Consider the following 25,446-nt stretch of genomic DNA (forward strand, 5'->3'; position numbering starts at 1 on the left):
TCATCTGGGATAAAATATATGAATTTATGAAACATTAAAAGAAAGAATTTGTCTCTAGAAACTATAAAGAACCCTTACAACTCAAGACAAACAACCCTATTAACAAAATGAACAGAAGACTTAGAGGCATTTTAGAATGATCATATACAAGTGGCCAATAAACACAATAAGTTGCTCTCCATCATTAATCATCATGGAAATGCAAATTAAAGCCACACTGAGAAACCACCACCACATACCCACTAAAACAGCCAGAATCTAAAAAGAGTGACATCATCACATTTTGGAAAGTATGTGGAACAACTAGGAACATTCATATATTGCTAGTGGGAGTACAAATGATACAACTCTGAAAAACAACTAGTAATTATTATAAAGTTAAGCATGCACCTATTATATGATCCAGTAGTTGTGCCCTTGGGTATTTATTCCTTACCCAAAGGAAATTAATATGTATTGCCCACACAAAGACTCATACATGAGTATTCATAGCACATTTGATAAAAATAGTGTTAAGTTAGGGGTGCCTGGGTTACCTCAGTCAGTTGAGCATCCAATTCTTGATTTCAGCTCAGGTCATGCTCTCAGGGTCCTGGGATCCAGCCCCAAGTTGGGCTCTGCACTCAGCACAGAGTCTGCTTGAGATTCTCTCCATTTCCACCCCCACCTTGTCCCTCCCCATTACTTGAATTCTAAGTAAATAAAATCTTTGAAAAAGTAGTGTTATATTAGAAACAACCCAAATATTCCACACAGGTGAATCAATAAATTATTATACATTTATATAGAATACTACTCAAGAATAAAAAGTAATAAACTATTAATATATGGAACAAAATGAATGAATCTCAAAAACATCAGGTTGCATAGAAAAAGTCACACAAATGAGTACTGTTGGTTTCATCTACATAAAAATCTGAATAAGGCAAAATCAATTTATAGTGACAAAGTAGGTCAATAGTTGATGAGGGATGAGGATGGGGGATAGGATAACTACAAAGGAGCACAAAGGAATGTTTGGGGATGACGAAAATATTCTATATTTTTATCATGGTCATAATTATATAAGTGTATACATTGGTAAAAATGTATCCTACTATACAAAATTTAAATATTAATTAAAGTACTTTCTAAGGAAAAAAGTGCTGTCATTCTTGTTAATATTGCAGTGAATATCTAGATCAATTTGAGTTTGCCAACTAATGAATATGATATATACCTCCCCTGACTTAGAGGTTCTTTAGGTTCTTTCAATAATATGTTAGGTTTTTCTCTGTAGAGGTCTGTATGTATTTCCTGGAAATATACTATATACATGGTATCTTTTTTATTTCAATTCCTAATTATCTGGTTTTGTTTTATAGAAATATAATTGATTTCTTCCTAAAGTCATTTACTAATACTAGCAATTTATCTATAATTTATTTTGGGGATCCCTGGGTGGCGCAGCGGTTTGGCACCTGCCTTTGGCCCAGTGCGTGATCCTGAAGACCCGGGATCGAATCCCACGTCGGGCTCCCGGTGCATGGAGCCTGCTTCTCCCTCTGCCTGTGTCTCTGCCTCTCTCTCTCTCTCTCTCTCTCTCTCTGTGTGTGACTATTATAAATAAATAAAAATTAAAAAAATAAAATAAAATCTTTATAATTTATTTTGGACTCTTTATTATGCACACAGTTAGGTTATCTAAAAATAATACGATTTTCATTTTTTCCTTTCTAGTACTCAGTTTTTTTTCTTGCTATATACTGCTTAAAAGAAAAGATAAATAGAAATGACAGAGCAGGTACTCTCAGGTATATTGCTGATCTCAAATGTAAAGAAGTTCCAATATTTAACCATCAAGTATGTTTTCTGGAGGTTTCCTGTAGAGTCCCTTAGCAGATTAAGGAAATTCCTTCCAATCCTTAGATTATGAGTCAATAAGATTGTACAAGACAATGGATTTTATTAAATGCTTTTCTGCATTTATTGAGATAGAGTTTTCTTCCCTCTATTTTATAAGTCAGCAAACTTTTTCTATAAAGGACCAGAGAGTAAGTATTTCAAGTTTTGCAAGCCATCTGGGTTCCCTTGCAATTACACAACTCTGTCATTTTAGCGAGAAAGCAAAAATAGAAAAGAATGGGCATAGCTGTTTTTCCAGTAAAACTTTATTTACAAAAATAGACACAGCAGCATGGCCAGAATTGGGTTTTGGGCAATAGGTTGATAACTTCTGTTTTACTCTGTTAATGTGGTGAATTACATTGATAGCTTCCTAGAATAACTTAATTTAGTTGTGATATACACGCAATATAAATTTTTTTGCATATTGCTTATTTTTATTTATTAATATTTTACTTAGGATTTTTATATGCATTTTCATGAGTGAACATGGACTATAATTTTCCTTTCTCATAGTATCCTCAGGTTTTTGCTCTTAAGATTATGCTGCATCCTGGGTCACCTGGCTAGCTGTCAGGAGAGCATAAGATCATTGATCTCAGAGTCATGAGTTTGAATCCCAAGTTGGGCATACAGCTTATTAAAAAAAAAAAAAAAGGTTATTCTCTTTCATAAAAGAAGTATGGGGGATCCCTGGGTGGTGCAGCGGTTTGGCGCCTGCCTTTGGCCCAGGGCGTGATCCTGGAGACCCGGGATCGAGTCCCACGTCGGGCTCCCTGCATGGAACCTGCTTCTCCCTCTGCCTGTGTCTCTGCCTCTCTCTCTCTCTCTCTCTCTGTGACTATCATAAATAAATAAAAATTAAAAAAAAAGAAGTATGGAAGTAGTCCCTCTTTTTCTATTTCTGTGATGACTTTATGTAAAATTGGTGTTATTTCCTTCTAAAATATTCCATAGGATTCACCAGTGATACCCCTGGGCCAAAGGTCTTCTTTGTAGCAATGTTTTATTTATGGATTTAATTTCTTTAACAGATTTGGGACCATCAAGACATTTCTCTTATTTCTTGCATTAGTTTTATTATGTTTTTCTAAGAATTTGCCCTTTTATTCTGAATTTTCCAACTTATTGGCATGAAGTTACTCATAACTTTTTAATGTCATTATGACCTCTAATAAAGTCCTCTTTTCATTCCTCATATTGTCTTCTTTTTTCTTGGTAACTTCTGACAACTATCAATTTTATTATACTTTTCATTTTTGTAAGATTTTATTTACTTATTAATGAGAGACACAAAGAGAGAGTCAGAGACATTGGCAGAGGGAGAAGCAGGTTCCCCATGGGGAGCACGATGAGGGACTGGATCCCAGGACCCCAGGATCATGCCCTGACCCAAAGGCATATGCTCAACCACTGAGCCACTCAGGTGCCCCTTATTAGCCTTTTCAATACTCTTTCAGCCTTCTTTGTGTTCCCTATTATATATTTCGTATTTCACTGATTTCTACTCTTCCTTTAATATTTTTTTTTAATTTTATTTATTTATTTATGAGAGATACAGAGAGAGAGGGAGAAGCAGGCTCCATGCAGGAAGCCCGATTTGGGACTCCATCCCGGGTCTCCAGAATCACGCCCTGGACTGAAGGTGGCGCTAAACCACTGAGCCACCGGGCTGCCCCACTGATTTCTATTCTTATCTTTATATTTCCTTCCTTTTACTTTCCTTGGGTTTAATAAGCTGTTTTTTAATATAACGACTTTGATACTTAGGTAATTATTCTTAGTTTTTCTCCTTTTCTAATGTGTATATTAATGCTGTAATTTCCCCCTTAGGCACTGCTTTGGCTGCAACACATGTTTTAATATATTTACTTATAATATTTATATTTATTTATAATATATATTAAACATGCATATTTTAATGTATATTTTATATATGTAATATTAAATCATATTAATAAGATTCCATTGAAAACATTTTCTAATTTCCATTGTAGATTCTTCCTTAACTCATGTTATTTAGAAACACATTTCTTAATATTCAAATACTTGGGTGTTTTCTAATTATGTTGTTGTTACTTATTCTGACTTAATTCTCTGGGGTCAGAGAATATATTCTCTATGCTTTTATTCCTTGTAAATTTGTTAATTTTTTATATGCTTTATCAATTACAAAAAAAGCTGTTAAAATCTGACTTTAATTGCAGTTTCTCTATTTCTTCTTTAGTACTATCAATCTTTATCCTGAATATATGGTTGGCATTAGGTACAAATTTAGAATTAAGTAGTGCTAATAAATTAGATCCTTTATTACAAAATATCCCTCAATATCTCTTGCTATGAACCTTAACTTGAACTATATTTTGTTATACTACATACTACCTCCTTTTAATGTTTGCATATATTTTTCATCCTTTTACTTTCAATTTTTTTTTACCCTTTAATGTTTTCGCACATAAGCACATATAGGTGCATTTCTTTTTATCCAGCTGGATATGTATATAACTGAAATATTCCATTATAGAAAATATAAGTATTAATGTAGTTATCTTGAAACCTACTAAAATACTATTTGCTTTCTATTTTCCATCCTGTTATATGTCCCTTTTTCTTTCTTTTTGGTGTTCTTTTTGTTATTTATTATTATTTCATTATAATAAAGTATTATATATGGTTACATATTTTTATATGGTTCTCTTAGTGGTTTCCTCAGAGATTACAATATGCATTTTGGATCAATTAGTCTAATATAAATAAGAAATTTTACTACTTTTTAAAAAAGATTTTATTTATTTATTCATGAGAAACACAGAGAGAGAGAGAGAGAGAGGCAGAGACACAGGCAGAGGGAGAAGCAGGCTCCATGCACCAGGAGCCCGATGTGAGACTCGATCCTGGGGCTCCAGGATCACACCCCGGGCTGAACCTCTAAGCCACCAGGGCTGCCCGAAATTTAACTACTTTTTATTTTGAAATTTGACTACTTTCTGAAACAATGAAGGGAAGTTAGAACACTTTAATTTCATTTGTTTTGGGGATCCCTGGGTGGCTCAGCAGTTTAGCGCCTGCCTTTGGCCCAGGGCATGATCCTGGAGTCCCGGGATGGAGTTCTGCATCGGGCTCCCGGCATGGAGCCTGCTTCTCCCTCCTCCTGTGTCTCTGCCTCTCTCTCTCTCTCAATGTGTGTGTCTATCATAAATAAATAAATGTTTTTTAAAAATTCATTTGTCTTCCTACCCAAATTATGTTATATTCTCAATATTTTAATACTGTATATATATATATATATATATATTACAAATCCATAGGGATTATTTTACTGTTAATATTTATTTGAACTTAAGTATATGTTTACCCTTGATCCTTTCTTCTTTTTAAATATTTATTTATTTATTTATTAGAGACAGAGACAGAGAGAGAGAGAGAGAGAGAGAGACAGGCAGAGGGAGAAGCAGACTCCATGCTGGGAGCCTAACGTGGAACTTGATCCCTGGTCTCCAGGACCACAGCCTGGGCTGAAGGCGGTGCTAAACCGCTCAGCCACCGGGGCTGCCCCCCTTGATCCTTTTTATTTCTTCCTCCATCTCCAAATTTCCATCTGTGATAATTTTTCTTCTGTCCGAAGAACAGTTTTTGGTATTTCCTGCAGTGAGTGCTTGCTGGTGTCTAATTCTTTATGGTTTTGTGTGGGAAATATCTTAATTTTGCCTTCAATTTTTTTTTAATTTTTTTTTCATTTATTTATGATAGTCACACAGAGGGAGAGAGAGAGAGAGAGAGAGAGAGGCAGAGACACAGGCAGAGGGAGAAGCAGGCTCCATGCACCGGGAGCCTGATGTGGGATTCGATCCTGGGTCTCCAGGATCGCGCCCTGGGCCAAAGGCAGGCGCTAAACCGCTGCGCCACCCAGGGATCCCCTGCCTTCAATTTTAAAGGTTATTTTCACTAGAAATAGATCATCATGCCAGCTTTGCATGTATTTTCTTTTAGCATTTTAAGGTAGAATTCCATGTTACTACACAAATCAGTTCAAAGTCTTATTATCTTCTTTTTGACAATACAGCTTTTTTCTTTTTCCTTAAATAGCTTTAAGATTTTTTTTTCCTTTTTTTTTTTTTTTTTTTTGGTTAAAAAAATTGTATTTAGATTTGTAGCCAGCTGGACTCAGTTTAGATGATCCCAATTTTGTTGGCAACATCCAAAGTTTCATAGTCAGGAGCCAGTTGAACATATGCTTTCTTCTCTCCATCAGGCCTGATCAAGGTGTTGACATTGACCACATCAATGTCATAGAGCTTTTTCACAGCATGTTTGATTTGGTGCTTGTTGGACTGGACATCCACAATGAACACAAGTGTGTTGTTGTCTTCTATTTTCTTCATGGCTGACTCAGCAGTCAGGGGGAACTTGATGATGGCATAGTGATCAAGCTGGTTTCTCCTGGGGACACTCTTTTTTTTTTTAATTTTTATTTATTTATGATAGTCACAGAGAGAGAGAGAGAGAGAGAGGCAGAGACATAGGCAGAGGGAGAAGCAGGCTCCATGCACCAGGAGCCCGACGTGGGATTCGATCCCGGGATCCCCTGGGGACACTCTTTCGAGGATATTTGGGCTGCCTTCAGAGACACAGGATCTTGGGTCGTTGGAATGTAGGTGAGGTGCAGATCTATTTTTTTTTTTTTTCTGACTGTGGACAACTTTTAGCACCTCTTTTTTTGACTTTCAAAGCCTTTGCTTTGGCCTTGGCTTTGGGAGAGGCAGGAACTTCCTTTGCCTTCAGCACCATCCTCATGAAAGGTGCTTTAAGATTTTCTCAGTGTCTTTGGTTTACATTGGATTTATTGTGGCTTTCCTAAGTGTGAATTTCTTTTATTTATCCTTCTTGCTGTTAATAGTTTTTCTTAAATCTGTTAGTTGATTCATTTGCCAGTTTGAAAATATCTAAACAAAATATCTTTATATGTTGTTTCTGTCTTTTTTTTTTTTTTTTAACCTCCAGTTGGGAGTCTGGTACTCCAGCTACACCTACATTTGGTTTTTCACCATACCCACTATGTTTTAGATTATTTTTCAGTGTTCTCTATCCTCTTATCTCTCTCTGCTTTGATATAGAGATTTTAAATACACACACACACACACACACACACTTATTTTATTATCTTCTAATTCCCTACTTCTCTTTTCAACTAGGTCTGATTTTAAGCCTGATTATTAAGCTCTTAATCTCAATTAATATAGTATTCATTTCTACAGTTTCCAAAACACTCTTCATTAATAGCTCTGGTCCCTGCTGAAAATCTTTTTTTTTTTTTAATTTATTTATTCATGGGAGACAGAGAGAGAGAGAGAGAGAGAGAGAGAGAGGCAGAGACACAGGCAGAGGGAGAATCAGGCTCCATGCAGGGAGCCCGACGTGGGACTCGATCCCGGGTCTCCAGGATCACGACCAGGGCTGCAGGTGGTGCTAAACCGCTGAGCCACCGGGGCTGCCCTCCCTGCTGAAAATCTTGATCTTGTTTTTAATCCCTTGCATAGGGGCCTGAATGGCTCAGTTGGTTAAGCATCTGCCTTCAGCTCAGGTTATGATCCCAGGATTCTGAGACGGAGCCCCAGGGGCTTCCTGCTCAATGGGGAATCTGCTTCTCCCTCTCCTCCCCACTTGTGCTCTCTCTTGCTTTCTCTCTCTTTTGCTATATCTGTCTCTCTCTCAAATAAATAAAATCTAAAAAAAAGAAATCCCCTGCATATAATTAACATGTTTTAAAAATCTGTATTTGATAACTCCATTATCTGGATCTTGTATTAGTCTGCTTCTATTGCCTGTTGTTTCTCTTGTTCTTTGGTCATATGATCTTTTTGTGTATGCAGGCTTACTTTTGATAGAGCACAGGATACTACATATGAGAAATTGCAACAATTTGAGGTTCTGTATGATGTTGTCTTCCTCTACAGAGGATTTACTTTTGCTTTTGGCAGGCAATTAATCCTCTAGGGTATTAGTAATGCTTTGTTCCAGTGCTTCCCAACTTTTTGGCCTTAGGAATACTTTTACCATCCTAAAAATTATTGAAGACGCTGAAGAGCTTTCATTTATGTGGGCTATATCTATCAATATTTACCACATTAAAATTAAAACATTTTACTTATTTATCATTAAAAAGTTAAACTCATTACCTATTTACACATTTCATATATTCTATTAAAATGCCTATATTTTTTCAGGATGCCTGGGCGGCTCAGTCAGTTAAGCATCCAACTCTTGGTTTAGGCTCAGGCCATGATCTCAGGGTTGTAGGATCGAGTCCTGAGCCAGGCTCTGCACTCAGTGGAGAGTTGGCTTGAGATTCTTTCTCTCCTCTCCGTCCTTCCCTCCCCCTCACTCACATGTGCTCACTCTTGTGTGCTCCCTCTCTAAAATAAATAAATCTTTTCAATAAATAAATAAAATAAAATGAAAAACCTGTATTTTCCAAAATTTAAAACCATTAATGAGAATAATGAAATTGTAAATCTTTTTTAATATCCAGCTTAAAAGAATACAGCTGGATTCTTAGATCTGCTTCTACATTCAAACAGTTTTAAAATGTTATTTAGGTTGAAATATATTGGGGAAACAATGTCACCAAAATATATTGGAAAACAACATTTTTTATAGCCTTTTTAGTCACTTCAGATCAATTATTCAGTGATTTCAATCACTGGATACTCTTTGTTACTAGACCAACATTCAAAATGTGATAGTTCTTAAAGTTAGTTGAAATGTGTCATCTAAAATCACATCAATGAAATTTTAGTACTCTTTTTACATTAAAATCTACTAGTCTGTGTAGGAATTTGAATGTCTTTTTTATTTTTGCATGATTGTGTATGATTTATGCTTTGGTCACTGGAAGATCCTGGTTCACTGAGTTATGCATATTTTCCAAATGTAGCACTATATAAAAAAAATCACATTTTATTAACACCACCAATCTCATCAGTAAAGTAGTTAATTATGGACAAATTGTCAAGTTCATGGTGATGGATATAAATTTTTCAAAATTCTGATTTTTGCTTTAAAAGCTTAAACCTTTTTTTAATGATTATTTATTTATTTATTTGAGAGAGAACGCAAGCAAGCATGGGGATGGTGAGGGAGAAGCATCCTCCCTGCTGAGCAGGGAGCCCAATGCAGGGCTCAATCCCAGGATCTGGAGATCATGACCTGAGCAAAAGGCAGGTGGCCCCAAAACTTGAATTTTATCTTTGGAAATATACCGTCTGTTGTTTTTCTTAGAGTGATAGGCTAATATTGTTTATTTTCAGCAGTGTCTGCCCAAATATCTAACTCTGAATAACCATATGTCAGTCACTCTTTCAGGTATAAATGATATTCCATGATAAAGGGGGCTGGTACAGCTAGCAACTCAAAGATTTACAAAAGTGCTTTATCTCAAGCTAACCACCTTACTTTGAAGGCAGCAGAAGTACCTTAAGTATACTTCCCATTCTGGAAAACTAAAAATATAAGTACTCATGAGTCAAGATTTGATAAAATTAATAATTTACTGCTTATTCAATAACATTCTTAAATGAAATTGGCATTTTTTAAAAATGAGTGCTTAGTGGTAAAGAATACAGTGGATACTAGTATAGTTTGGTATTGCTGCCTTGATTCATACTAAGGTTCCAGTAGTTTTACCCATTTCTTTTGCACTGCAAATGTAAATATTCGTATCATGAAAGGACAAATACTATTTCAGTATTATCACTATAGTTTTGATATTGTGAATTCCTTGAAAGATTTCAGGGTAATTTCAAAGATCTGCAGACCACAGTTTGAGAAACATTGGTGATGGAGCTGCCAAGTGAATGGTCAAAAAAAGAATTCTTGAGGCATTTTCAGTGCAAAAGGTGCTTTTATTATATAGCATGGGGAAAGGATCCATGGGCAGAAAGAACTACACCAGAATTGTGAGGAGTGACTGATTGTATACTTTCTAGTTGGTGGGGGTTATGGGTAACAGAAGTCTCTAAGGAATTTGTGCTTGTTGAGAGCAAGGTCTCCAGGACCTTGGAGGGCTAGCTATTAAGATAATGTTGCTTTTAGTCTCTAATAAAACATCAACATTAAGGCAGCCATGAGTTCCTTGAGGAATGTCACCCTCTACATGTCTCAGGTATTCATCAGTGGGCTGTGAATTGCAAGGAGATGTAAATTTTTTTTAGGAGATTTAATTTTACCTACATTTCTGTTACTTTTGTTCTCTTCATCAACTGCTTTATTCCAATCTTTAACTAAGGTGATGAAAAACTTAGTGGTAGTTCTTGTAAGAAGAGGTCTACTTTGGGTTCACTCTTAGTTCTGGGTTGTGGTTCTTTGGGTCCCAAACAAAAAGTCTACAACATCTTCACCTTGACCCTATACCTTGACTGACTTTGAAATCTAATTTCTGTCTATCAAAAGCCTGCTTCACTACTCACCTAGCCACTGCAAATAGGAAAATACTTCAAGAAGAAAATGCTAGGCTTACCCCTGCAAGGGTTACTCATCTTCTGAATCTTGGCATCACAACTCTTCATTCTTTGTTAGCTATTGGAGTCAGAATATATATTTAAAAAATTTTTTTGTCCAGTATTTCTAGTAGTTCTCAATAGGAGATCTGGATGAAACCATCATGATTGTCATTGCAGGAAGTCTCTAGGCATTAAACTGTTAGTTTACACTGTCTTTATTAAGTATAAAGGTAAACTATGCTTGCTGTAAAATTTTTAAAATACAGATACTAAGTTTAAAACAGTAACTTCTCCTTCCTTACCATATCTCCTCATTCTCTTTCCAATCTCTGGATTCCTGTAAAGAAAAAAACTCTTGTCAACTTGATGTATGCCCTCTCACTCTTTTCTCTATAGATTTAGAATTATGTTTGTAGATACATTTAAAAAATATATAAGTGGGTTCATGCTACATTTTTACTCTTCCTAACTTCTCACTTATAGAATAATCTTAATTTTAGTTAGCTCAATGATTAACAACAAGAGTTAACATCTTTCAAGTGTTTATCTGTGATAGGTAATACCTTCATACATTAATATGTTATTTCACTTGCTCTTCACAACAATCTTGGGAAGTCAGTATTATTATCCCCCTTTTACAGGTCAGAAAAGTAGGTTTTAGGAAACTGAAATATACCTACCCAAAGCCTCACTGTTAAGTTGTAGTGTCAATGTGAACCCTAAGTGTGTAAAGTAATCCTTGTCAAGATTTCGATACTATCTCATTGCTGAAATACATCTATAATACATTGTAACACTTTCAAATGTCTTCCAATGAAAGCTATGGACATATTTCCTATTGATGTCAATTTCCTAGTTCTGATATTGTGTGTAATGTAACAAACTGGGTAAACTAAATTAAAGGTACAAGGGAACACTGTTACGATGATTTGATTACAACTTCCTGTAAATCTATAATTATCTTAAAATTAAAAGTCACAAAAAATTTACATACCATATGATTCCACCAGTGTAAAATTTTTTAAATGACAAAATTAGACAGATGAAGAACAGATTAATGGTTTCCAGGAGTTGGGAGCAGGGGAGAAATGGGCATGACTGTTAAATGGACAGCACAAGTAATCTTTATAGTCATGGAACAGTTGCGTATCTTGATTGTGGCAGTGGCTATAAACTGCATAGAACTATACACACATACACAAATGAGTGCATATATAAGTGGTAAAATCTGAATAGGCTCTGTGGATTATTAACAATGCCATTTCCTGGTTTTGCTATTGTACCATAGGTTATGTATGATATTACCATAGAGGGAAACCGGGTGAAGGGTAGAGGGGACCTCTCTGCATTTTTCTGAAGTCTCCCGTCATTTGTAAGTATTTCAAAGAATAAATTATGATTACTTAATAAAATGCTAAAACACTTCTTACATAATAGTTTCCTGTAAATGTTGGTGTAACATAACATTCATTGTAAAATTTCATGAACTCTTGAAAAGGTAGAGCGAGTTGTTTTGGTTAGGAATTACTATTTTGTTTTCAGTAGAGCCAAGTTTTTCAATAGTTTCTAATATTAAGAAATTAGATGGCAGGTAAATACAAATTGCTTTTAGTAGTCAACTAAAATTCTGAATTAAATATTAGGAATTAAAGGTGTTGAGTTTTTCTCTTTTGTAGGTAATTATTCTTTTTTTCTTTGTTTTAGTTAAGGTTCATTTCACCAAGGGTAAGATCCTCCCCAATGGGAAACAATATATATTAAATACTACATGGAAAGCAATAATAATAGCTAAACTTACCTTTTACTACCCACCAGACACCATTTTAAATTATTTATGCCTACAAACACATGTAAACCTGAGCGTAACACTTTGCCACCGCGTTTTAAACATCCCCATTTTATAAATGAGGACAAAGAGACAAGAGTTGTTTCACAGGCAGAAATGTTGCACCTGTTTAAAGACTTTCTACTATCGTTACATTTGCAGAAATCTTTTAAGTAGCATACTTTTTTTTTTTAAGTAGCATACTTTTGGACTTTAAAAGAATTTCTTTGATTAAAATAGTATCAAAAAAAAATAAATAAATAAATAAATAAAATAGTATCATCTTAATTCCTGTCATTAGCAGAAAATAAAAATCCTCTGCATTCACAGGCAGAAAATGAAAACAAAACAAAACAAAACCCACTACTTCGAAAATTTTAATTTCTCTCCTTGACTTAAACGTTGTTAAGACACGTGAGAGCGAGAAATGAAATTTACAACTTGAAGCTAAACTGAAGAGGCTGAAATTTAACTTCCCACCGGTGCTCTGCCAGGTTTGCGAAAACCAAAATACCTGATCGTTGACTTTCTCTTCGCGAAGCCCTCGTCTTGGCCGTCATTTTTGTAACTGGAGTGATCTGACAGCACCGTGGGGCAACACCGTGGCGGGGAGCTGGGAAGCGTGCACCAGGCGTAAGGGTAGCAGAGGGACTCTGCCCTCCCAGGGCACAGGGCACAGCCGCGCACAGCCAGCGAGGCGGGAACCAGGACCTCTGCGCCGCTCCGAGGGCGCCAGGACTCCCAGAAGGCATCTCGGGGGCTTGCGCGAGCACTTCCGGGAGGCACCTCGAGGCCCTGGGCAAGCACTTCCGGGTAGCACGTGGCAGCCGCAGTGGCTCTTGCGCACGTCTCTCCAGCGGCAGCGTCGTTGACACCGCAGGAATTGGCCTAGGCGTGTGCCATGGCATCGCGGTATGACCGGGCAATTACGGTCTTCTCCCCAGATGGACACCTTTTCCAAGTGGAATATGCCCAGGAAGCAGTGAAGAAAGGATCCACGGCGGTGAGCGAACAACTCCTTCACGGCCCCCGGCCGTGCCTTCCTTACCCCGCTACCCCAGCCCGAGGCCCCGGCGTAGGGAGTCAGAAAAGGCGAGTCTCCCACTTGTGAAAATTGCGGCCTTCTTTTTATTGGGAGAGACGCCCTTTCCGAAATTTGGGCTGGAAGCGGCGGAGTAAAATTCGGTAGATTTCATAGGTGTGCAGCTGCTTTTGAAGAACGATAGCTACAGACCTAAAACTAGGGTGTGAGTTGAAGCCTTGGATTTAGAAGAGGTATTTATGCTAACAATAAGGGAAGAAAAAACTTCTTCCAGCCAGTAAAAGCCTTCCTGAATGCACTTCCTCAGGAATCTGTAGATGCGTGGAAAAGTGACGGTTCCTTCATATGGGCACTCTTGTTTAATAGTAGTTTATGCCATGCCTGCCCTGAAATACGGACAAATCCATGTAAAATTGAATCCTTTGCCAAGGAAATGGTCAAGAACGCTAAGCCAGTTGCCATACGTTTCCACCTGCTAAAAGTAATTGTCCTAAGAGACTTTTACCCGAATATTTGGCAGCCTTTTAGACGCTCTAAGCACCAAAAATCTCCCCCATTCTTTTGCCACTTTGTTCTTTGTTTGTTCAAATAATGCTGGAATTTCTTGAAAGATGATTCCCTATTTCATATTTACGTATCCACATTTCTGAAAAAACTTTCAAATATTCAGGGTAGCAGTAATGCTCCTGCCAAATTTTAATTACATTTAATAATCATAATGATTTGTAAAAATTAAAAAGGACAAAACTACCCTGGTGACCAAGGAACTATTACCCCAAATCTTCTAAGTCCTAACCTGTGAGTTCAGAAAGAAACAATTTTTTTTTTAATCTCTCGAATTTCATGAGCATGTTTGTTGTGTATTTTGGAAATTGAGACCCTAGGTATGGGAATACACAGTGCATTTCTGAGTCTAGCAGTATCTCTATTTTCCCTTACTTTCCATACCAATTTAGTTATGGAAGGAAATAATTCACTTTTATTATAAATCTATCAAATGTAAAGTGGTTAAAAAAAACACTAGCAAGAATCTTACCATTTTTTAAGTATTTTTCTATTTAATTGGGCCCTCTAGTTTTGCTTCTGTTTTATAAGTAATTTTTTTAGAATTGTAAATTTAAGAAAGGCCTGATGTAGCTTAAACCAAAAGGGTACCATTTTGATAAAAACAAAAAGTTGTGTAATCCCCAGCAAGGCATGAAGCATATGGTTAGAAAATAATGCCCAAGTTTTAGAGCCTAAAATAAAGGAAGTAATGGGAGAAGACTGGGGTGTAATAAGAAGCCACGTTGGCTCATTTAAAATGTTTTAAGAATGCTATAGAACTGATTGATAGTTCCTTTGTAATGAGCTGTAAAAGGGTAAGGATATAAAGATACCTATAGTGGGCATTTTTAAAGATACATTGGAAGGATGAGACAAGTTTTTATCTCAGGATTCTGAAATTATAATTTGCATCTTTGTTCATTGTGTTTCCTTGAGGGTGCTATGACCTTTTATGTGGGGTAAAGTTTATAATGGCACTTCTTTATTAAAATATGTTAGAAAATATTCTGTCTATAAACAACAGTTGTTATAATGAGTTGTAAATAAGCCCAAGGTTGGCTAGTTTTGGCCAGTAGATGAATGAAAAAAAAAAAAGAAATATTATTTAGTAATAAAGAAGTTATAGGAACCACAATTAGAGACTTGGGTTCTTGGTGATTATCTTACAGCACAAAGTGAGGCAAGGGCCTTTTCTTTTTCCTTTAGTTTCTTTTTCTGTAAATGAAAAATACGTTTGAATAGCATTTTGGAGAGGTAATACCTTTCTTCAGAAAAACACAAAAAACAAAAACCAATGAATCCTTTGCAGTATTCCCATGAAAAAGGTAAGATTTACTATCATTCCTCATCCTGTCCTTTGCCTGACCCCAAACTATTACTAGCTCCATGTTTCCTGCTTTTTCAAATCTTAGCTTCACATTCTGGCCATCAAAGTGTTCTATAATCCTTATCCACCCTCTGTAATTAATGGGGTAGCTTCATGGTTTTACTCACATATATTTGTGGGTAGAAGAGAAAACACTTTCATTTTTGCCACACTCTCTCTTATTTATCCTCAGACAATCTCTGTACATTTCTTCTCCTTGATGAAGCCTTCTCTGATCTCCTCCAGGCATCATGGCTCATATCCTTTTTCTGAATTTATAATATGTACCACATAGCATTGTAGAGTATCTCCTATTTGGCCATGTATTCTCTTTAATTTCAGGTATATTTAATAGTCTTCTCATACCAACTGGATAGTAAGGTCTTTCAGAATCTAGGTAGCATAATTCTTCCTGTATTTCTACCACATGATACACTACAGTGGAGGGGCAAGGTAAAAAGTAAGCCTTTAAGTAGAGTTTCCTTTGTACCAAGTATTTTGTGTACGTTATGTAATGTTAAGGATAGTATTTAATCCCCTTTTTATATGTGTAGAAACTGATTCAGAAACTTTGATAGCTTGCTGAAGGTAACCAGCTAGAAAGTGATGGAGCCCATATTCACACTTAATTTTTTTCCAGTTCCAAAGCCTCTGCTCTTTGCATTGTATCATGCAGTTAATTCAATAAATACTTTTATGTTAAGTAGCTGTCAGTACCATGAATGTGGAAGCCAGGTATATAACGCAAAAGGCAACTAGCTTCTCTCAGCTACAGTTTAATAGTAAAATAGGTAGCAAAGTAGCACCTGCTTCATAGGGCTGATGTGAAAATTAAATGAGCTAATAATGTGTGTTAAGCATCTTGCACAGTGTTTGGTTCACAGCAGGTACTTAAAAGCTATTATTTACTATCTCTTCATTTTCTCTTTTCCCTTCACTTTTGTCTGTGATTCTTCTAGTGCATTCGTTTATTATTTCAGGACATTTTTGTTGATACACTTATGTATGCCAAACATGGTGCTGGGTCCTAGGGTTTCAGAATGAATAAGATAGATTCACTCCCTGTCCTTAAGGAGCTTACTATCTAGCAGGCACTTTGGATGATTAAGTAAATAGTCCTAACAAGGCCTAAAGTCATCATGAGTATTATGAGGGGGAGAGAGTATAGGAACTCTAGGTGTTAGGGAGGTTCTCCTGAGGAAGTAGTATATAAATAGACACTTGAAAGATGAATGGTAGCCAGGTTGAAAAGTGGAAAGAAGAAAGAGTATTTTAGACAAAGGAAATAGCATGTAGAAGACCAAATAACAAAAAGTAACTATATTCTATGAATTGGAAGGCATTCCAGATTGCTGAAGCAATGTGAAAATAGAAAAAAGTAAAGCTAGAAAGAGGGGCTGTATCATAGAATGACTTTAAGGAAATAAGAGGCTTTGAAGAGTTTTAATGTACCTGTTGTCATTCTCTAGATCACTACTGATCTGTCCTTCTAGTAACAGTCTACATTTGTCCAAGCACAGAGGTACTCACATGACCCAGGTAGAATCATTTATAGTTTCTGTTCTCCTGGACACAGTGATGAGCACGCGACTCAAATCTAGCCAATATAAGTCCATCCTTAGGACTTTTTAGACTAGAGATAGTGGTAGTTTTTTTTTTTTTTTAATCTGGGATAACTTGTTAGGATGTGTGTCCAAGATTGCCAGTGGCCATCTTTTTTTTCTGTATCAGGGAAAGCTTCTCTACATAAAGAGAGCAAAAGGCCAATACACAGAGAGTAAATACTATAGTCCCTAGATCTTTTTATTCCAAGTCCAGCTCTGTGCTGTCTCAGTATGCTTAGTGAGAAATGATCTTTACTAGTACAAGTTTTTAAGTAGAGGAATACCACATTCAGATTTTTTTTTCATGTTTTTATTTTTCAAAGATTTCTCAGACTCCAGGGTAGTCAGTGGATTGAATGATATCAAGACTGAAAGCAGGGAAACCATATAGGAGTCTGTGAAGCAATCCAGCTGACAGATAATTGGAGCAGAAGTGGGAATAAGGCAGATTCCAGAGAAACTTTAGTGGTATATTTGATACAATTTGCTTATTATTTATGTGGTATGGGGGAGGGAGAGTAGGAGGTACTGAAGAAAGAGGATTTAGCCTCTTAGTACATGGCCCTACTATTTCTTAGGGAATATGAAGCTCTAAGTTTGACTGAAGGATTGAGGTTTGGACTTGTTGAGGTTGAGATGCTTATGGGAACTATAGTAGGTAACCTCTAAAATGACCTCCAGTGATCCCCACTTTCTGGTGCTCATGCCCTTGTGTAATCCTCTCCCCTTGGGTGTGGGCTGAATCTAGTGACTTGCTTCTAGGGAATGGGATAGGCAAAAGTGACGGGATGTCACTTTAGAGGCTAAGTTACAAAAAGATGGTGACTTATCTCTTGTTCATCCTCTTTCATTCTTGCTTGCTTGTTCTTGTGAAACATAGCTGCCATTTTGAGTTGCCCTATGGAGGATCCTATGTAGCAAGGAATTGAGAGAAGCTTCTGTTCAAGACACAGTAAGAAACTGAGATCCTTAGTCCCAACAATCTGTGAGGAACTGAATCTAACAATCACGCAAGCGAGCTTGGAAATGGATTGTCCCTCATGAGCCGTGACATGAGTGCAGTCCTAGAGGGCAATTTGATTGTAGGCTTGTGAGAGACCCTAAACCAGAGGGTAAACTGTGTCCATATTCCTGACCCACAGAGACTATGAGGCATGAGTATATCTAAATATATGTGTTTGGAACTCAGGAGATTGATCTGGGCTGGAGATAGTAATTTTGACTGCATCATTTCTCTCCCCTGCTCAAAATGTATGTTGAAGATCAAGTAAAAGAGTATTATTGAGTATTCTTCTTTACTAATGTACTATGTAGAGTTTAGCCCACAACCATAAGAGACTTTAGTAACTTGCATGTAGTCGACCTTGACTAAATTCTGAGAGGAGTGGGGCTAGAAACCATGTTGCCATCAGCTAAGGGATGATGACAATATTTGGGCTTGAAGGGTTTGAGAGAGGAGTGAGATTGAAGTGAAGTGGTCTTTAAGACTTTGTTTAAGATAAGGGAGACTTGGGGATCCCTGGGTGGCCCAGCGATTTAGCGCCGCCTTTGGCCTGGGGTGTGATCCTGGAGACCTGGGATCAAGTCCTGCGTTGGGTTCCCAGGCATGGAGCCTGCTTCTTCTTTGCCTATGTCTCTGCCTCTCTCTCTCTCTCTCTCTGTTTGTCTATCATGAGTAAATAAATACATCTTAAAAAAAAAAGATAAGGGAGACTTTAGCATGTGTTTAAATTGTTGGTGAGAAAAAGCCGATAGAGAAATTCAAGATTTGTTTGTTTTATGTTTATTTTATTTATTTTTAACTTTATATTATGGTATATTTTGAACACACAAAGATATAAAGGGAATACCATAATGAACCTCTGTATACCTATTACCCAGCTCCAGCAATTATCAACATTTACCAACCTGTTTTATCTTTCCCCAACTTTTCCCTCTTTCCATTGGAGTAATTTTAATTGAATTTTTTATTGAGATAATTGTAGATTTCACATGCAGTTGTAAGAAATAATAAACATAGAGATTTGGGGGCATCTAGCTGGCTCAGTTGGTAAAGCATGCAGCTCTTGATCACAGGATCATGAGTTCAAGCCTCATGTTGGGTGTAGAGATTACTTAAATATTGAAACTTAAAAAAAAAAAGAAATAATACATAGAGATTCCTTGTGTACTTTTCCCATTTTCTGCTAATGGTAGCATTTGCAGAACTATAGCAGAATATTACAACCAGGTTATTGACATTGATACAAGCTTACCTATTTTATTCAGATTTCTCCAGTATCACTTGTACTAATTTGTATATACATTAAGTTCTGTCAGATTTTTATTGCCTGTGTACTTTCTTGTTTCCACAGTCAAAATATAAAACAGTCCCAACTCCACAAGGATTCCGTAAGCTGTTGTTTAATAACCACACCCCCCCAAAAAATAACCATACCCATCTCCTTACCCCACCCCACACACCCTCCTATTCATAGCCCTCATTCCAGAGGCAGTCATTTGTTCACCATTTCTAAATTTTTTTCATTTCAAAATATTATGTAAATGGTATCATACAGTATGAAACCTTTGGGATTTGCTTTTTTTTCCCTTGAGGTTCATCTAAGTTGTTGTATGTATCAACGTTTTATTGCTAAGTAGTATTCCGTAGTATGGATGTACCAAAGTGTGTAACAGTATGGATGTACCAAATGTTCAAAAACATTTGGGTTATTTACAGTTTGGAGCTATTATTTATAGATATGCTCTAAAAATTTATAGAAGTTTTTTGTGTAAACATAAGTTTTTATTTCTCTGGTATAAATCAACTGCAGTTACTGGATCATATGGTAATTGCACGTTTGGTTTTATAAGTAACTACTAAATTGTTTCCCAGAGTAGCTGTATCATTTTACATCCCTACCAACATTTTGTGTTACTATTTTTCATTTTATTCATTCTGATAAGTGTATAGTGATACCTCATCTTGGTTTTAAATCAGTTGTTAAATGGCTAATGATGTCAAACAGATTTTCATGTGCTCATTTGCCATCTGTATGTCTTCTTCAGTGAAATATCTTTCGTGTCTTTTATCCACTTTCTAACCGGATTGGTTTTTCCACTATTGAGTTTCGACAGTTCTTCATATATTCTAGATTCTAGTCTTTCGTCAGATATGGGTTTGCAAATATTTTCTCCCTCTTTGTAGCTGGTGTTTTCATCTTCACATGGACTTTGATAGAGCAAAGTTTATAATTTTGATGAGACCCAGATTAACAATTTTTCCTCTTATGGTTCATATTTTTTGGTGTCAAGTTTAAGAACCCTTTGCCTATATCCCAAAATTTTCCTCCTGTATTTTTTCCCAGAAGTTTATAGTTTTGCATTTAACATTTAAATCTGTGATCTATTTGAGTTAACTTTTGTATATAGTGTGAAGTATAGGTTGAAATTCATTCTTCAGTGGAGTGTTTTAAAATAAATCCCAGATAACAAGATATTTCATCAATAAGTATTTTGGCATGCATCCCTGAAAAATAAAGTTCTTTTTTTTAAAAAGATTTTTATTTATTTATTCATGAGAGACACACAGAGAGAGGGGCAGAGACATAGGCAGAGGGGAAAGCAGGCTCCATGCAGGAAGCCCAATGTGGGACTCGATCCAGGGACTCCAGGATCACACCCTAAGCCAAAGGCAGATGCTCAACCACTAAGCCAGCCAGGCGTCTCAATAAAGTTGTTTCTTAAGACCATTATCACTTCTAATTAGTCTACCTTCTTATTTCCCACACTGCTCATAAAATATCTCTTTGTAATTGTGTTGTTTGAGTCTGAATCTAAAGTCCATGTACTGTGCTTAGCCCTTAGGTATCTGTTTTATCCTTGAACAGCATCTCCTCTTTTTTTCATGGCTTTGACTTCTTTTTTTTTTTTTTTTTTTTTTTTTTTTTTTTTTTTTAATTTTTATTTATTTATGATAGTCACAGAGAGAGAGAGAGAGAGAGAGGCAGAGACACAGGCAGAGGGAGAAGCAGGCTCCATGCACCGGGAGCCTGATGTGGGATTCGATCCTGGGTCTCCAGGATCGCGCCCTGGGCCAAAGGCAGGCGCCAAACCGCTGCGCCACCCAGGGACCCATGGCTTTGACTTCTTGAAGAGACAGGGTTAATTATTCAATGGAGTGTCCCACTTTCCAGATTCATCTATTTCCTTGCCTTCAGAGATATTACTATTTGGAGAGACAAGTATAATGACAAATAATTATGAATGTGTTGACTGAAAGAAAAGAACAGGTTGTTGTTTAAAGAATGATAGAGGAGGACTCCTTGAGGTGAAATGGAAATTGAGACTTGAAATAGGAAGAGAAGCATTCCAGGCAGAGGGAATATTACGTATGAAAATTCAGAGGAGGGAAACAGAATTGTGCTTGAAAAAGTCTTGAAAGAAGGTAATGAAAAAAATAAAATAAAATAAGAAGGTAAGTGGCTAGAATTAGAATAACAATGACATACTATTGGAGAAATAGGCAGGAGCTAGATCATGCCCAGCTTTATAGGAAAGACTAAAGAGTTTTTTTTGTTGTTTTTTTTTTTTTTTAAGACTAAAGAGTTTAAAAACATTTTCTAAGTGCAGTGGAGTGCTGTGGAAGGATATTCAACTGGAGAGCAATTTGACCCTACTCAAGTTTTTAAATGTTCACCCTGGGAGTCTTGTGAAGACTAGGTGGCAGTATGGGATGAGGGTGGGAGGATGGAGAGGTGGAGAGAGTAGAAAAGTACAAAGTGAAAAATCTATTAGGCTATGCAGTCCTTTATAGTCCAGGCAAGAAATGATGGTTGCTTATACTAGAGTGTTGTTGGGAAGTTGGATAACTTTTGTAGGTAAAATGGACAAAAACAAGGTAATTGATTGGAAATGGATGGTGTGAGAGGAGGAGCTATAAAGGATAACTGGGTTTTTGACTTGAACATTAGAATGGACGATGACTCATTTTCTCAGATGATTCTGGCTGCCAGTTTTGTAAAGACCAACAACAGGCTTGAGCAACGGAAACTTGATCAAAGCAAAAGGGCCCACAGTGACCCCCAGGCTCCTGGCTGACTACAGACAGGCCCATCAGGCAACCCAACTCAAAATATCCATAGGCCATAACTAATCAATGGGCTACTTACAACCAGGCACAGTTTAAAAAGGGGAAAATTCCATATGTCCCTCTACCTCCTCACCTTCCCCCTTAATTTTATTTATTTTAATTAATTTATTTTTAAAGATTTTATTTATTTGATAGCATAAGCAGGGGGAGCAGCAGGCAGAGGGAGAGGGAGAAGCAGGCTCTTTGTCTAGCAGGGAGCCTGACACGGGGATCGAGCCCCAGACCCCAAGAGGACAATCCAAACCAAAAGGAAGATGTTTAACTGAGCCACCCAAGCACCCCTATTTTTATTTTTTATTTTATTTTTTAAATATTTTATTTGTTTGAGTGAGAGAGTACGCTCAAGCAGGGAGAAGGGCAGAGGGAGAGAATCTCAAGCAGACACTATGCAGACCATGGAGCCTGATGCAGGGCTTGAACCCAGGATCCTGAGGTCATGACCTGAGCTGAAATCAAGAGTCGGATGCTTACCGACTGAGCCACCCAGGCACCCCTTATTTTATTTTATTTTATTTTATTTTATTTTATTTTATTTTATTTTATTTATTTTATTTTATTTATTTTATTTTATTTATTTTATTTATTTTATTTTATTTTATTTTATTTATTTTATTTTATTTATTTTATTTTATTTTATTTATTTTATTTTATTTTATTTTATTTTATTTACTTTATAGGTAGGTTCCACATCCAGTATGGAGCCCAGCATGGGGTTTGAACCCTGAGATCAAGCCCTGAGCTGAGGTCAAGGGTTGAATGCTTAACAGACTAAGCTAAGCCACCCAGATGCACCCTCACCTTGCCCCCTCAAATATGGCCCCCACCCACTGCCTCCTGGCAGACAGCCTCTCCTTTACTGTTCTGCTCGCTACTCCTTCACAATATATTTTTTTTAAATATATATATATATATTTTTAAATTTTTATTTATTTATGATAGTCACAGAGAGAGAAAGAGAGAGAGGCAGAGACACAGGCAGAGGGAGAAGCAGGCTCCATGCACCGGGAGCCCGATGTGGGATTCGATCCCGGGTCTCCAGGATCGTGCCCTGGGCCAAAGGCAGGCGCCAAACCGCTGTGCGGCCCAGGGATCCCCTTCGCAATATATTTAATAAACCTCTATCTCCTTTGTTCTGCTTCTAGTGAATTAATTTATCACCTGTGCCACTGGCTTCTACCCAGTTGTCACCCCCATACATATACTTGAATGGGAGAGATACCACCACAAGTTTGTGATACTTCTAACAAGTTATGAAAGAGTCTTTACAAATAGTCTTCCTGCTTTTCAGTGTTGTTTTTAAACTAGGTGTGGGTGTTGAATTTTATCAAATGCTTTTATAGCTTTTATCATTTGCTTTCTGCTATTTAATTGTTTTAGTCAGGACTATTTCAGTTACAGGCATCAGAAAGCCAACTCAAACTGATTTAAACAAAAACTGAGGATGAGTTTGAACTACATGAATTCACTTATTCTCAAATTTTTTACAATATAGTACCATAAATGTATATCTCTTCCTTATGATTTTCTTTTTTTCTTATGATTTTAATATTTTCTTTCTCTACCTTAATTTATTGTAAGAATACAGTATATGATACATATAACATGCAGAATATGTGTTAGTCAACTGTTGATGTTAGTGGTAAGGCTGCCAGGTGACGATAGGCTATTAAATATTAAGTTTTGGGGGAGTCAAAAGTTATAACGTGGATTTCCAACTGCATGAAGGGATAGGGTTGGCATCCTTAACCCCTACATTGTTCAAGGGTCATCTGTATTACTCCCTTACCCAAAGGGAGCAGGAGTAAACTTTCCTTTTAGGCTCAATTATATGGCTAGTAGGGTCTTAAATGATATCCCCAGAACTGGTAGGTGTCTGTTTTTCTTCTCCTCCTTTCTTCTATCTCCTTCTCCACCTCTTGCTTCCTTCTTATTACTTTCAGTCTCAGATGTGACCTTTCCAAGAGGTGGCTCCTAAATAGTCCTGGGACCCAGGCTCCTAGCAATAGGTAAAGAATTATCCTGTCTTCCAAACACTTTCAGCAAAACTTTAAGGACTTACTGTTTGATGAGGCTGGGCTACATTACAGCCTCAGTTAAAGACTCAGTATTTCTCCAAGAACAGTTGAAGTGCTGTTGTTATCAGAGGGGCAAAAATAACAGATCTTCCACATTGTCTGTTATAACATTTATATTAAAAGATTTACTCTTATTGACATTCCTAAAATTCACAGAACTGTAAATGTTTATGGTATATTACTGTTTTCCTGTATTGGTAGATTCTATTTGTAAATATCTTGTTTAGAATTTTTGACATCAGCTAAAAGAATTTTTGACATCAATTTTCTTCCTAAGTGAAAATCATTAGTACTTTTATTTACCTAGAAAGTGTTTTAGGGATGTCTGAGTGGCTCAGCGGTTGAGCGTCTGCCTTTCACTCCAGGTGTGGTCCCGGACTCCTGGGATGGAGTCCCACATGGGGCTCCCCACAGGGAGCCTGCTTCTCCCTCTGTGTCTATGCCTCTCTCTCTCTCTCTGTCTCTCATGAATAAACAAATAAAATATTTTAGAAAAAAGAAAGTGTTTTATTTGCCAGATTTTAACATTGTTACATAGCTTTCCAAAAAAGAGGAATAATTTAAATGACATAAGAATTACCCATAACAGAAGATCAGGAAAAATTCATCCATGAACCTTCCAGGCATGACACTTGTTTTTGAAATTATTCCATGTTTGTTAGGGAGACTGGGGTTTTCTATATTTTCTTGAGTCTGCATGGGCAATTTTGAATTTAGTCTGTCATCCTTTTCACTCAGGTTTTCACATTGGTTGGCTTAGACTTACAATTTTTAAATTCTTGATTTTTCACACTTGTATACATTTTTTACACTTGCCCCTCTTGGTTAGATTAACTGAGCCATCTCTTCATTATCTTAAAAAAACTATTTCTTGGTATTACTTATCAGTTTTATTGTTTTCTCCATACTCATTAATTTCTGCTTTTTCCTTACTTCACCTTGTAAGCTTAAATACTTTTATTCCTTTTTGAACCTCTTAAATGAATTCATAATTAATTTTTAATTTGATTTTATAAAATGAGATTATGCATTTTCTTCTGAGAATAGTTTTACCCACACTAAAAGACTTTGATATTAGGATTTTCATTATAATATATTTTCTAGATAGTCTGTATTGGAAGTTTTAATTTCTTTATTAAGTCAAAACTGTTTAAGTGAGAATTCTAAAAATTCTATGTAGTGATCAATTTATTACAAGTTTGGAAAAAATACTGAGATTTTCTTGAGTCATAATATATTATATTGTTATGATGTCTCATGGCTTGATAAGAAAGCATAATCCATATAGGCTATAAAGTTTAACATGAGTCTTTTAGATGAGGGTGGGAGTGTTAAGGGAGAGCTATTGATTTTAGATAGGATGATTAGGGAAAGACCTATTAGATAAACTGACAGACTGGAATGAAGTGAGGGAACAGAAAGAGAAAAAGCCTTTATAATTTATCTTAAGTTTTATTTAATTGAAAGAGGTAATT

At 36.5% G+C, this 25,446-nt stretch overlaps 1 protein-coding gene across 4 annotated transcripts in view; it reads left to right on the plus strand.

The window, feature by feature from the left end:
• Nucleotides 1-25,446, plus strand: part of PSMA8 (proteasome 20S subunit alpha 8) — a 123,261-nt gene that overhangs the window by 69,630 nt on the left and 28,185 nt on the right. For 2 of the 4 annotated variants that reach the window (XR_012032439.1, XM_072829097.1), the window contains exon 1: nucleotides 13,011-13,210. The exons of 1 other annotated variant lie outside the window; for it this stretch is intronic. Coding sequence is in view for 2 of the 3 variants with exons in the window: in XM_072829097.1 (XP_072685198.1) it covers nucleotides 13,109-13,210 (102 nt within the window). In the remaining variant the exon portion in view is untranslated. Of the gene's footprint in view, nucleotides 1-13,008; nucleotides 13,211-25,446 lie in introns of those variants that run through there. One more of the 4 variants, XM_072829099.1, reaches the window with a different exon arrangement.

This window comes from Canis lupus, chromosome 6, assembly GCF_048164855.1.
Source record: "Canis lupus baileyi chromosome 6, mCanLup2.hap1, whole genome shotgun sequence".
Taxonomy (NCBI): Eukaryota; Metazoa; Chordata; class Mammalia; order Carnivora; family Canidae; genus Canis; species Canis lupus.